Raw genomic sequence first — 13,322 nt, 5'->3', positions numbered from 1 at the left:
AACTCTGGGCCTGGGCACTGTCCCTCAGCTCTTCAGCTCAAGGCGAGCGCTCTACCACTTGAGCTACAGCACCACTTCCGGTTTTCTGCTGGTTTATTGGAGATAGGAGTCTCACGGTCTTTCCTGCCCGGGCTGGCTTTGAACCGCGATCCTCAGATCTCAGCCTCCTGAGTAGCTAGGATTATAGGCGTGAGCCACCAGCGCCCGGCTTGCTCCTGGCTCTTGAACTCAGGGCCTGGGCACTGTCCCTGAGGTACTTCTGGCTTTTTGGTAGTTAATTGGAGATAAAAGTCTATGAGACTTTTTTTTTTTGGTCCGGTCGTGGGGCCTGAACTCTGGGCCTGGGCACTGTCCCTCAGCTCTTCAGCTCAAGGCTAGTGCTCTACCACTTGAGCCACAGCGCCACTTCTGGCTTTTTTCTTTTTGCTTATGTGGTGCTGAGGAACCGAACCCAGGGCCTTGAACATGCAAGGCAAGCGCTTTTACCACTGAGCCACCTTCCCAGCCCTGGAGATAAAAGTCTAAAGGACTTGGAAGTGGCGCTGTAGCTCAAGTGGTAGAGCGCTTGCCTTGAGCTGAAGAGCTGAGGGACAGCGCCCAGGCCCAGAGTTCAAGCCCCACGACCGACAAAAAAAAAAAAAAAGTCTAAAGGACTTTACTGCACTGGATGGCCTCAAAGTGTGACCCTCAGAGCTCAGCTTCTTGAGTAGGATTACAGGTGTGAGCCACTGGCGCCTGCCTAAAATTCATATTTAAAAATCTTCACACTTCCCTCAAAAGTAATTGTACTCAAAATATTTTGTACTAGAGATACATGTGTATTAATGGAGCTTAAATTTTTGTGTCTTGTATAAGAATATAAAATTTTGAGTCCTTTTTTTTTTTGGTTGGTCGTGGGGCTTGAACTCTGGGCCTGGGCGCTGTCCCTCAGCTCTTCGGCTCAAGGCGAACGCTCTACCACTTGAGCTACAGCGCCACTTCCGGTTTTCTGGTGGTTTATTGGAGATAGGAGTCTCACGGTCACTCCTGCCCGGGCTGGCTTTGAACCGCGATTCTCAGATCTCAGCCTCCTGAGTAGCTAGGATTACAGGCGTGAGCCACCAGCGCCTGGCCTTTTTTTTTTTTTTTTTGAGTCCTTTTTTCTTGGATATTTTTATTCAGAAATTTTATGTCATTTGATTTTTTCTATTTCATTCATTCATTCTTTCGTGTATTCATATATTCAGCAGAGGTGGGAAAACCTTTTTTCTGGCAAGATACATTTGGTTATTTATAATGTTATTGGAAGGCCATACAAAATTACCAACACAAGCAGAAAGCCACTGTCAGCCAGCATAGGAGTCAGCATAGGATAAGCATATAGGTCCCATCATGTACCATTTGGTTTTACAGGGCTTAAATGGTCTTTGTTGATGTTGCCCACCCCTAAAAAGGTACTCAAGGTCTCCTGTATGTGGCCCTTGCATGCTAGGCAAGTACTCTGCCACATATACTTTCAGTTCTATTTGCTTTTAGTTTCTTTTTCTTTTTTTTTTTTTTTTTTTTTGCTGGACACGGGGCTTGAACTGTGGGCCTGGGTGCTGTCCCTCAGCTCTTAAGCTCAAGGCTAGCGCTCTACCACTTGAGCCAGAGCTCCACTTCCAGCTTTTTCTGCTTATGTGGTGCTGAGGAATCGAACCCAGGGCCTCATGCATGCAAGGCAAGCACTCTACCACTGAGCCACCTTCCCAGCCCTGCTTTTAGTTTATTTTTCTGATAGGATATCCTTCTTCCTTTTCTTTGGCTGGCCTCAACCCGTAATCTTTTTTTACTTATGGCTCCTGGAGGGCTAGGATCACAGGGGTGTGCTGCTAGCCCTGGATAAAGTCTGGCTGACTTTTACCTGGACTGGCCTCAAAGAGTTATCCTCATATCTTTGCCTCCAGAATAGCTAAGATTATACATGTGTGCTACCATTTTGGCTTAACTGTTTTATAGGTTTTTTTTCCTACTGAAGAAAAATAGTGTGGATAGAATAACTTTTAAAACTTTAATCAAATCAGACAATGGTTAAAATGTGTCAAACTTGTTTTCAAGTTTCTGAGGATATGGAAATACTCCAATGCTTTTTTTCAGTGATGTTTTCAGGAAAAGTTAGAATACTAAATCTTAATATTTCCTTTTTTCCTGTTTTTCATTTTCGCCTCTTCTAGATTTTTTTTTTTTTTGAGATCTCACTATGTAGCTCAGGCTAGCATTAGGTTGTCCAGCAATTCTAATTATATGTCTTTTTTAGTTGAAATTTATGTGAAGAAATTTTGCAAATATATAGTTGAACAATAAAGAATTGTTTTGAATAATTCACCAAAATATATTATTTAACCTATATTTACAAAATAAATAAAATTTCTGAAGATGATGGTTTTCAGTAGGTTTATGTTGAATTTATTAGTTTTGTTTGTTGTAGTTGTTTTACTGACAGAGAAGACATGAAAAGTTTTAGAATGATGTTTTCCTACTAAGAAGATTATTTGAAGATGTATAAGTCAGTCTACTCTCAGATATTTATGTATTTTGTAGAATTTTCCTTACAAATAGAATTATGAACTCTTGCTTTCTGGGTTGTCTTTATTTGATAAACTATTCTTGAAAGTGGAATATATATAAGCTTTGAAGTTAGGAGTACCTGAATTGAAGTCCATCTTTCCCTAACTCTAATTCTGTTACTTTAAGTTATATGCACTCCTTACCCCCACTTTTTATTTTTATAAAGTGAGATGCAGTCATACCTGAATTTCAGAATTACTGGGATTTAAAAGTGAATTAAATGTGTTTAAATATTCATGGAGTAGATGTACCTGGAGATGTAACTCAGAGGTGGAGAGCATCTCTGTAGCAAATGTGTGATCTGATATACTAAAACAAAATAAAGCTTGGCACATAATACTCTCAAATTGCAGCAGTTAAATTTTTTTGGTAGGTTATCTAAGCTGTAATTTTATGTAATTTTAAAGTATTTAACTTGTCTTCTTTATTTTAGGCATATTTATCATTACTATATTCATGGCCCAAAAGGAAATGAAAAACGTACATCAAAAGAAGTTGGACCTTTCAACAATATTGACATTGATGTAAGATAAAAATCCATCTTAAAGTATTACAGATTATTAGCTATCTGTTCCAGTTCCAAGTGACTCTGGGTAAAAACTATCAGTCAAAAATCTCTCTCATCTTTTATTAAGTAATTTGATTATTTGGATAGTCAAATAAAGAGATGATTTCTAGATTTTTTTTCCTGGTCCTGGGGCTTGAACTCAGGGCCTGAGTGCTGTCCCTGAGTTTCTTTGTACTCAAGGGTAGCACTCTTACCACTTGAGCCATAGCCCCACTTTTTATTGGAGATAAGACTTTCCTGCCCAGGCTGGCTTTGAGCTGCAATCCTCAGATCTCAGCTTCCTGAGTAGCTAGGATTACAGGTGTGAGCCTCCAGCACCTACTCCTACTAGGTTTTTTTTTTAAATTTATATTTGTTATAGTACTTGAATTTTTTTTATGACCATCGTGCCTTGAAAGCAGGGAGAAAAGCAGTGTTTGCACACACATACAGTTTTTCTTTGCCTTATAGAAGTCTTACAGTTATGACAAGATTTATAAGTATAGAATGTTTCAGTTTTGAGTTCTCAGTATCCTTCCTCACCAGTTTTATGTTCTACTTTCTAGAAACTGAATTAAATTTGCTAATGACTTACCCTTCTTTCAGTTCTGATTTGATATTTCTTTGCTTTTATTTTTTAGTTGTATATTACTTATTAGGTCAACTTAAAGTTATTTGATCATGCACAAATATATATATATATATGCACACATATATTTCATTAAGCTAGATGATTACTTATATGGAGCTAATTTTTGCCTACTTTTTTGTTAAGTAATAGCTGAAATACAAGTCACCATAGAGCTTAATTATATTTTATTTTTATTTTAGATTTCCATGTTTGAAAAAGGGAAAGCACCTAAGATCATCAACTTAAGAGAAATACAGGATGACATGCAGACATTGTATATAAACACAGCATCTGATAGTTTTGAGTTCAAGGCTCATGTTGAAGGAGATGGTATAGTGGAAGGGATTATCCGATACCATCCTTTTTTATATGATAGAGAAACTTATCCTGATGATCCATGCTTTCCATCAAGTAAGTTTATCTGGTCTGTAAGTTTCAAATGTGATGTGTTTTTATGATAGTGATTTTCTAAAATAGTGAGTACTACTTCAGTTGTTAAGGTTATGCAGATTTCTGTGTAAATTCAGTTGAGATGTGAAAAGCACTGGCTATTAAAAAAAAAGTTCTTCTCTCTTAAACCTATAGTCAACTAATTTTTTTACATATGTATGCCAGGTAATCCTTTTCATATTCTAAGATCATCCTACCGTTGTAGATACTTAAAAATAGCTGGGTGCTAGTGGCTCATATCTGTAATTCTGGCTACTCAGGAGGCTGAGATCTGAGGATTCAGGTTTGAAGCCAGCCCAGACAAACCCTGAGACTCTTACTCCAGTTAACCACCAAAAAGCCAGGAGACTGGAGGCATGGTTCAAGTGGTAGAATGGCAGTTTTTGTTGTTTTTTGTGCCAGTCCTGGGGCTTGAACACAGAGCCTAGACATTGTCCCTAAGCTTCTTTTGCTCAAGGCTAGCACTCTACCACTTGAGCCACAGCGCCACTTCCAGCTTTTTTTCTTTATGTGGTACTGAGGAATCGAACTCAGGGCTTCATACAAGATAGGCAAGCACTCTACCATGAAGCCACATTCCAAGCCTTTTTTAAAAAAAATTAATTACAGAGGGGTTACATTTACATGTATTAGGTAATTAGTACATTTCCTTTAGTACAGTGTCATCTAGATGTTCCCTCCTTTTCTTTCATTCTCAGTTGTATACTTCACTTTCATCAATGTCCAGTGTGCTTCACTGCTGCACTTTTTCACCCTTTTTCCCTAGATTCTGTGCCCTCCCCCACCCTCCTACAGATCTGCCTGTGAATATACTATAAAGAATACAGATAAAGAATACAGAGTCATCAGCAAAAGAAAAAACAAATTAAGAAAAAAGTCCTTTGTTTCCTATCTTTAGAGTTTGTTTCAGTATGTACATTATTTATATACATATGAAGAGGCACTTGGGTATTGCACCTTTGTGATTCACTCCTAAGACTATGCTCTTCTAGTCTCACTATATGTGAGAATCTAGAATCCTGTGTAATTTGTCATATCCCAGTGCATTTTAGATCTAATTTCCACATGTCAGAGAGAATATGTGCTGTTTGTCTCTCTGATCTCGGCTTACCTTAACATGATTTGTTCTACTTCCATCCATTTTCCTGCATCTGACATTATTTTATTCTTTCTAATGGCTATGTAAAAATTCCGTTTATATAGGTACCACATCTTTTGGATCCACATCATCTATTGTGGGGCATCTGGGTTGTTTCCATATTTTGTCTGTTGTGAATAGTGTGGCAATGAACGTGGATGTGTAAGTGTCCTTACCATATCCTGGTTCATGATATGGAACGCAAGTTTTGAGCGAAAAGCTTGCCCAGAACTTGGCCCCAAGTTCAAGGCCCAATACCAAAGGAAAAAAAAAATACTTTATGCAACCATCTCTATTCATTTTTCTCTTTATATTTTGATTTTTCTCTTACTATAGAAAGGCTTTTTATAGTAACTTAAGAATTTAAAATGTTTGTATAGGTTTTTGGCCTTTAAAATCATAATCCTTACTTTTGTTTCCATTTCCTCAGTTTAATAAATATTATTTTATATGATCAGAGGCACATAGGCATTGCACCTTTGTGTTCCTCCCCTAAGAAAAAAATCTTATCATGTTATATGCAAGATGTTCTATTCCTTTGTTTCCTTTCTGTATATAGAATAGCATAAAGATTTAACTTAATATTTTCCTCGTGGGTTCATTTACTAAACCCTAGGGAGATTATTGAATTTGTACTAAAATAATGGATTAATAGATAGTCTCACATGCAAGTTTTTTGGTATTTCTAATATTTCCTCAGCACATCCTTAGTGTGGGGTTCTTCAGCTGGATTTTATTATTTGAATTCCATCTTCACTATTATCTATTATGTAATTTTGAGCAAACTACTCCCTACCTTACTTCTGTCAAATGTATGTAGTTGTTTATACCTCACAGAAGTGTTTAGAGGGTTAAATATGATGAATCTAGGCATAGTGAAACACATGTTTGTGTTCTTAGTACATTGGAGGCCAGGTTGGGCTACATACCATGACCTTATTTCTAAAGAAAAAAAGAAACTGAATAGTGTTCAGTACAATTTAGTAAGTGTTCAGTATATGTTGTTATATATACTGACTGTCTCCTGTCTTGTATCTGACTTCTGTTTAAATTTGCTATTTCTGCTTATAGACAGTTCTTTAGATAAGGTTTTCAAAACCAGAGTTAGTAAATTGTGTGTTAACCAAAAGAATGGGTTCTGTAAGAGCAAAGCAATTTGGATGGATTGAAAGAAACTTTCTTGTAAGGCTTCTTGGAAGAAGGTTTTATTTTTGGTGAGGGTATAATACCAGTATACCTAAGGTGCTAATATATCAAGGTCTTAATATTTGGTCTTTGTTTTTATATATCAGATTGTATTGTCAATTACATTTTTTAAAAAAGAAGCAGTACTTCACTTTGAATTTGGTCCTCATGTTTGCTAGGCAGGTGGTCTACCATTTGAACTATGGTCCTTAGCTGTTTTTGCATTAGTTATTTTTCTAATTGGGTTTTGTGGTTTTGCCTGGGGCTGCCCTGAACTTATCCCCTATTTACTCTTCCCTTACGCTTAGATTACAGTGTACATCACCGCATTGAATTTACTAGTTGAGAGGGAGGGGGTCTTGTTAACTTTTTGCCTGGACTAGCATTGAATGCGATGTTCATAATCTCTACTTGCCTAAATGTGCTTTTGATATATTGCAACTTATCTTGTAATTTTCATGAAAAAATTTTACATATGTTAATCCTTTGTATATCCCAGATTATCTTCCATGTATATGTGTTTATAAAATGTATATGTGTTTGTTTCATGCTTTTGCAGAAGTGGTTACTTTTTTCTTTAAACTTGAATTTTTGTTGTACTACTAGTTCTGACCTGATTGTGAAATTTACAGTATTCACATAAATGTTTATAGGTAGGGAAGAAGGGATGTTGCTATAGAAGTTTGTTTATTTGTTTGTTTTGGTCAGTAGTGAAGTTTGAATTCAGGGCCTGGGCTCTGTCCTTGAGCCTCTTTGTGTTCTAGGCTAGCACTCTACCACTTGTGCCACAGCTTCTGGTTTTTGAGTGGTTGGTTAATTGGAGATAAAGAGTCTCACGGGGACTTTTCTACCTGGGTGGGCTTTGAACCATGGCCATCAGGTCTCAGCCATGTAAGTAGCTAGATTAACAGGAGTGAGCCACCAGCATCCAGCTGTAGAATATAGTTTTTAATATGTATGACTTTTTAACTGAATAAGATTGGAGATTCAGCATAGATTGGTTAGTATGTAAGTAGATACTGACTTTAAACAAGAAATGTTAGTAGCAGTGTGGGACCAGATGAGAAATCTCACTTTTCAATAACAAACAGTTGAGCTAACATGAATATTATTATCTTTTTTTTTTTTTTTTTTTGTCAGTCATGGGGCTTGAGCTCTGGGCCTGAACGCTGTCCCTCAGCTCTTCAGCTCAAGGCTCGTGCTCTACTGCTTGAGCCACTGACCCACTTTCATTTTTTTTCTGAGTGGTTTATTAGAGACAAGAGTCTCAAGAGGACTTTCCTGCCCTGGCTGGCTTTGAACCTTGATCCTTAGATCTCAGCTTCCTGAGTAGCTAGGATTACAGGCGTGAGCCACCAGTGCCCAGCTTATTACTATCTTTTAAGTAATTGCAAAAAAGGACTTTAGCTCCTAGAGGGTGCAATTTGAAGGGTCCAAATGAATTTGTGCTATTTCTCTGAAGCAGTTATTTCATTCTTCAGTAGAAATTGACTCAGAGGTGAAAATTGATCCTATTTTATAGAAATAAATTTTTTTATTCACTTATCCTTCTGAACTAGAACTAAAAGATGAAGATGATGATGATGACTGTTTCATACTTGATAAAGCAGCAAGAGGGAAAAGACCAATTTTTGAATGCTTTTGGAATGGACGATTAATACCATATACATCAGTTGAAGAGTAAGCTTCACTTTTGCTGAAATTGCATTGTTTTGTAACTTGATCTTTTTCATTGATTGCTATTTTATTTTGTTCAAGCTTTGACTGGTGTACTCCTCCTAAGAAGAGAGGGCTTGCACCAATTGAATGCTACAATAGAATATCTGGTGCATTATTCACTAATGACAAATTTCAAGTTAGTACAAATAAACTTACATTTATGGATCTGGAGCTGAAATTGAAAGATAAGAACACCCTTTTTACAAGGATTTTAAACGGACAGGTATGAATTTTTAGAATTAAATTTTGATAATTACAAATGTTTTTTTCTTTTAAGTTAGCAACTCAGTTTATAAGTATGATGCATGTTGATAAATATCGCCCTTTCATCATTCTCTTCCAAAATGTTTTATTTTTAAGTTAACCAAAGACATTAGTAGATTAGGTTTTCACTGATATGTACTTTCATTTAATTAAAAGATTGTGGTTAAAGAATTGATTATTTAAATATGTTTAACTTGATTTAAAATACTGTGCAGCATTTAAATGTATCAAATATTACATGATATTTTATATGTATGTCTATTTTACATATATACACACATATGTATTTAAACCTGTCTCCATTTCTTGGAGTTCTTTTCAATAAGTATTAGGCACATTCCACCTTTGTATTTCTTCATTGAGAATATCAACTTTATATTTTTGTGCATTAAAAATGTTTTTGTGTGTATTTTTTGTTGTAAAGAGACTGTACAGAAGGGTTACAATTACATGAGTAAGGTAATGAGTACATTTCCTATTTAGCATTGTTACCTCCTCCTTTGTTTGTCCCCTACCATCCCTTCCCTCCCCACTTCCCCTGACTCCTCCCTATCCCTGCATTAATATTTTTTAAAAGTTTTCTTTTTTCATGAGTTTTCAGCTGTCAGTTGTAGTCTAGAATTTAAAGCTGATTAATATTTGAATAAATTTACTTGTATTTCTTAGATCTTCTTATGATATGGATATAGTAAATAGAAGCCTCAGAAGCATCTTCACATAAAAAGAGCATAGATGAATAGTTAGATCTATTTCATGAACTTTTGCACAGTGATCACCTACTTTATCTAGTCTTCTGGGTAAAAATAGAGCTGTGAAATGCTTTTTTCCCATTATGTCATTAGTATACTTTCCTACCAATACACCTGAGCAACTTACTTAGCATACTCTTAATGTAGTTTAATGTTGAGTTCCCAAGAGATAGATTTCTTTTCTTGGTTAATAGTGATTCCTGGTATTTAAAACCTTGGTTCTAGGTATGATATTGAACATACCCTCTGAACCTTTTTCCTTCCTTCCTTAATTAATGCTTCCAGCTAAATTTATACAGGAGAAGGAATCAAGAAAATGTTTTATTATAAAGGTAACGTACAGAGGGGTTACAGTTAACATAAGCCAGGTAAAGAGTACATTTTTTTGGGGCCTTGTAACCCCTTCCCTTATTCTGTTTTTCTCTCCCATTCTTTTTTTCTTTTTTTTTGGGGTCCGGTTGTGGGGCCTGAACTCTGGGCCTGGGCGCTGTCCTTCAGCTCTTCAGCTCAAGGCTAGCGCTCTACCACTTGAGCCACAGCGCCACTTCCGGCTTTTTTCTTTTTGCTTATGTGGTGGTGAAGAATCGAACCCAGGGCCTCATGCATGCAAGGCAAGCGCTCTACCACTGAGCCACCTTCCCAGCCCTTCTCTCCCATTCTTACCTACAAGTTGTGTAGTTCATTTTCAACATAGTGTTTAGTGAGTACCACTGATGCATTTGTACCATTTTCCTTATATTTCTGTGCCTCCTGTTATACTCCCAAATGCATATAAATGAACAAACAAGACAAAAAAGAAAATGAAAGCAGCAAGTAAGAAAAAACCCTGTTTCCATTTCCTGGAGTTCATTTTAATAAATATTATTTGTATGATCAGATGAAGAATAATATTTTAACTAAGCTTTATTCAGATAGCAAAAGACAAACTCAATTAATGTGCTGTTAACATATGAGGAAAATAAGAAAATATAAAACCACTGATACAGATACTTTATTTTGTCGGTCGTGGGGCTTAAACTCTGGGCCTGAGCTCTGTCCCTCAGTTCTTCAGCTGAAGGTGAGCGCTCTACCACTTGAGCCACAGTGCCACTTCCAGTTTTCTTGTGTTTAATTGGAGATAAGAGTCTCATGGACTTTCTTGCCTGGTCTGGCTTTGAACTGCAATCCTCAGACCTCATTCTTCTGAAAGCTAGGATTACAGGCGTGAGCCACTGGTGCCTGGCAGTATTTTATTTTTGTGTATCTAAGGTGTAGTACATGGAAGGAAAAAGGAAATTAGTGAGAAATGTGTAAGGCTGTATTTATATTATATATAAATACATCTTGCATTTCATAGAACATTAAACAAACTGTGACTTAGTGGTAGAATGCTTACCTAACAAGCATGAAGTATCACATAAACAAAAAAAGCTGAAAGTGGTGCTGTCGCTCAAGTGGTAGTGTTAGTCTTGAGCAAAAAGAAACTCAGGGATAGTGCTCAGGCCTTGAGTTCAAGCCCCAGGACTTGCAAAAAATAAAATAAAATTAATAAATTTTTTTTTACAGGAACAGAGAATGAAAATTGACAGAGAATTTGCCTTGTGGCTGAAGGACTGTCATGAAAAGTATGATAAACAGATAAAATTTACACTTTTTAAAGGAATAATTACCCGTCCAGATCTTCCCTCTAAAAAGCAAGGCCCCTGGGCAACATATTCAGCAATAGAATGGGATGGAAAAATATACAAAGCAGGACAGCTGGTAAGTTGAACTTTTAGATTCAATTTAGTAGCATTTGAAACTAAATTTAATGTATTAGAATTTCTAACAACAAAAATTATGTATGTAGCTGGGTGCTGGTGGCTCACGACTATAATCCTAGCTACTCAGGAGGCTGAGATCTGAGGATCACGGTTCAAAGCCAGCCTGGACAGGAAACTATGAAACTCTTATCTCCAATAAATCACTAGAAAACCAGAAGTGGCACTGTGGCTCAAGAGGTAGAGTGCTAGCCTTTAGCTGAAGAGCTGAGGGATAGTGCCCAAGCTCAGAGTTCAAGCCCCATGACAGACAAAAAATAAAAACACCCCTTCTCCCCCCCAAATTATGTAAGCCGGGCACTGGTGGCTCACGCCTGTAATTATAGCTACTCAGGAGGCTGAGATCTGAGGATCATGGTTCAAAGCCAGCTTGGGCAGGGAAGTCTATGAGACTCCTATCTCCAGTAAAGCTCTCAGAAAACTTGGAAGTGGAGCTATGGCTCAAGTGGTTGAGTGCTCCCCTTGAGTTGAAGAGCTGAGGGACAGCACCCAGGCCAACAGTTCAAGCCCCATGACCAAAATAAATAAATAAATAAATATATGTATAAACTCTTAAGGAGCTAGTAAAGAATAAAAAGGACAAACTGATTTTAATTAGTGAATTAAAGTATTTTTTAAAAAGTCTATTATTAAGCCGGGCATTAGTGGCTCTGGGCAGAAAAGTCCCCATGAGATTCTTATCTCTAATTAACCACTCAGAACTGGAAGTGGCACTGTGGCTCCAGTGGTAGAGTGTGATCCTTGAGCACAATGAGGCACAGGGACAGTGCTAGGCTGTGAGTTCAAGTCCTATAACTGAGAAAAGTCTTGATTATTGTTACAAGTTCCACTTTTTTTTTTTTTTTTTTGGGTCCAGTTGTGGGGCCTGAACTCTGGGCCTGGGCGCTGTCCCTCAGCTCTTCAGCTCAAGGCTAGCGCTCTATCACTTGAGCCACAGTGCCACTTCTGGCTTTTTTTCTTTTTTGCTTATGTGGTGCTGAGGATTCGAACCCAGGGCCTCATGCATGCAAGGCAAGCGCTCTACCACTGAGCCACCTTCCCAGCCCCAAGTTCCACTTTTTTATTGCTAGTTTTTAAGGTATAATAATTTTCTAAAAATGGGGATAATGGAAGCATGGACTATGGATGAGAAGAGAATAAATTCAGTGAAGAGAGGATGAAAAATCTTTGGACAGTTGAAAAAGAAGAGAATTTTTAACTTTGAATGGTGTTGGGGCTTGGAAGGAGAGGAACAAATCATGAAATTCTTTAGGCAAAAGTTGATTTGGGTGAACATTAAAACATAGAAGCTAGGCAACTGTGGGTCATGCCTATAATCCTAGTACCTCAGGAGGCTGAGATCTGAGGATTGCAGTTTGAAGCATACCTGGAGAGGAAATCCAAGAAATTGCTGGATGTAGAACTGTAACTCAGTTCCACTAGAGTACTAGCCTTGAGCAAAAACAAAAACAGCTCAGGACCAACCCACAATAAGATGGGGGTGGGTGGGCATAGGGGTGGGGGCAGGGGAGAGTTTGCAGAGGGAGGAAGAAAAAGGGATACAGGTAAATTAGAGGAAGTGCAGGCAAATAAAGTCATATTCTCTATATATGTAAAAATGGTGCTATGTAATTGAGAATGTTAGGAAAGATGGTGGAGGATAAAGGAAGTGATGACATTAAGATGCATTGTAATCATACTGACTTGTTGAATTGAAACCCCTTTGTACAATTACTTAGAACTTTAGAAAAAGGTAGAGACATGAATCTACATAGATAGATAATTACAAAAGTAGAGGAGCATTTATTTTCCATTAATGTGAGGGGTCATATCATATATTGAAAGTCATGGAGTTGGATGAAGACTATCTAGAAATGTTTAATATAGAGCTAAGTGCTGAGGCTTATCTAACATTTAAGGGATAGAATGTAAAGGAACTGGCAAAGGAGGCAAAGAATAAACTCCTGAGAAAAATGGAAACTAGAGGAGTTAATGTCCCTGAATCCAAGTGAAAAAATGACTTTGTCAAGTGCTTTGTCGACTTGAGTAAAAGCCTTGAGGTGAAGTTCTTATGAACATAGATATACATAAGCAAGTTCAGCAAAATGGCAAGCAGTAAGAATTGTCCTGAATGGGAACTTCTTTGTACAACTAACTACTTAAGATAATAAAAAAAAGAATTGTCCTGAAACCTATAGTGTATTTGAGTCAAAATAATTTAGAAATGAGGATGATTAGGTAGATGGGTATAAACTCTTACAGTTCTTTTTGTATT

General features: G+C 37.2%; 1 protein-coding gene across 2 annotated transcripts in view; it reads left to right on the top strand.

The window, feature by feature from the left end:
- Nucleotides 1-13,322, top strand: part of Smchd1 (structural maintenance of chromosomes flexible hinge domain containing 1) — a 135,988-nt gene that overhangs the window by 30,007 nt on the left and 92,659 nt on the right. For both annotated transcript variants that reach the window (XM_042675370.1, XM_042675371.1), the window contains exons 9-13: nucleotides 3,020-3,110; nucleotides 3,965-4,175; nucleotides 8,097-8,217; nucleotides 8,296-8,479; nucleotides 10,815-11,009. In XM_042675370.1, the coding sequence (XP_042531304.1) occupies nucleotides 3,020-3,110; nucleotides 3,965-4,175; nucleotides 8,097-8,217; nucleotides 8,296-8,479; nucleotides 10,815-11,009 (802 nt within the window). The remainder of the gene's footprint in view (nucleotides 1-3,019; nucleotides 3,111-3,964; nucleotides 4,176-8,096; nucleotides 8,218-8,295; nucleotides 8,480-10,814; nucleotides 11,010-13,322) is intronic.

Source organism: Dipodomys spectabilis, unplaced genomic scaffold (assembly GCF_019054845.1).
Source record: "Dipodomys spectabilis isolate Male_0828 unplaced genomic scaffold, ASM1905484v1 ptg000024l, whole genome shotgun sequence".
Taxonomy (NCBI): domain Eukaryota; kingdom Metazoa; phylum Chordata; class Mammalia; order Rodentia; family Heteromyidae; genus Dipodomys; species Dipodomys spectabilis.
Note: the sequence above shows the minus strand (reverse complement) of the source record. Positions and strands in the feature narration are given on the sequence as shown.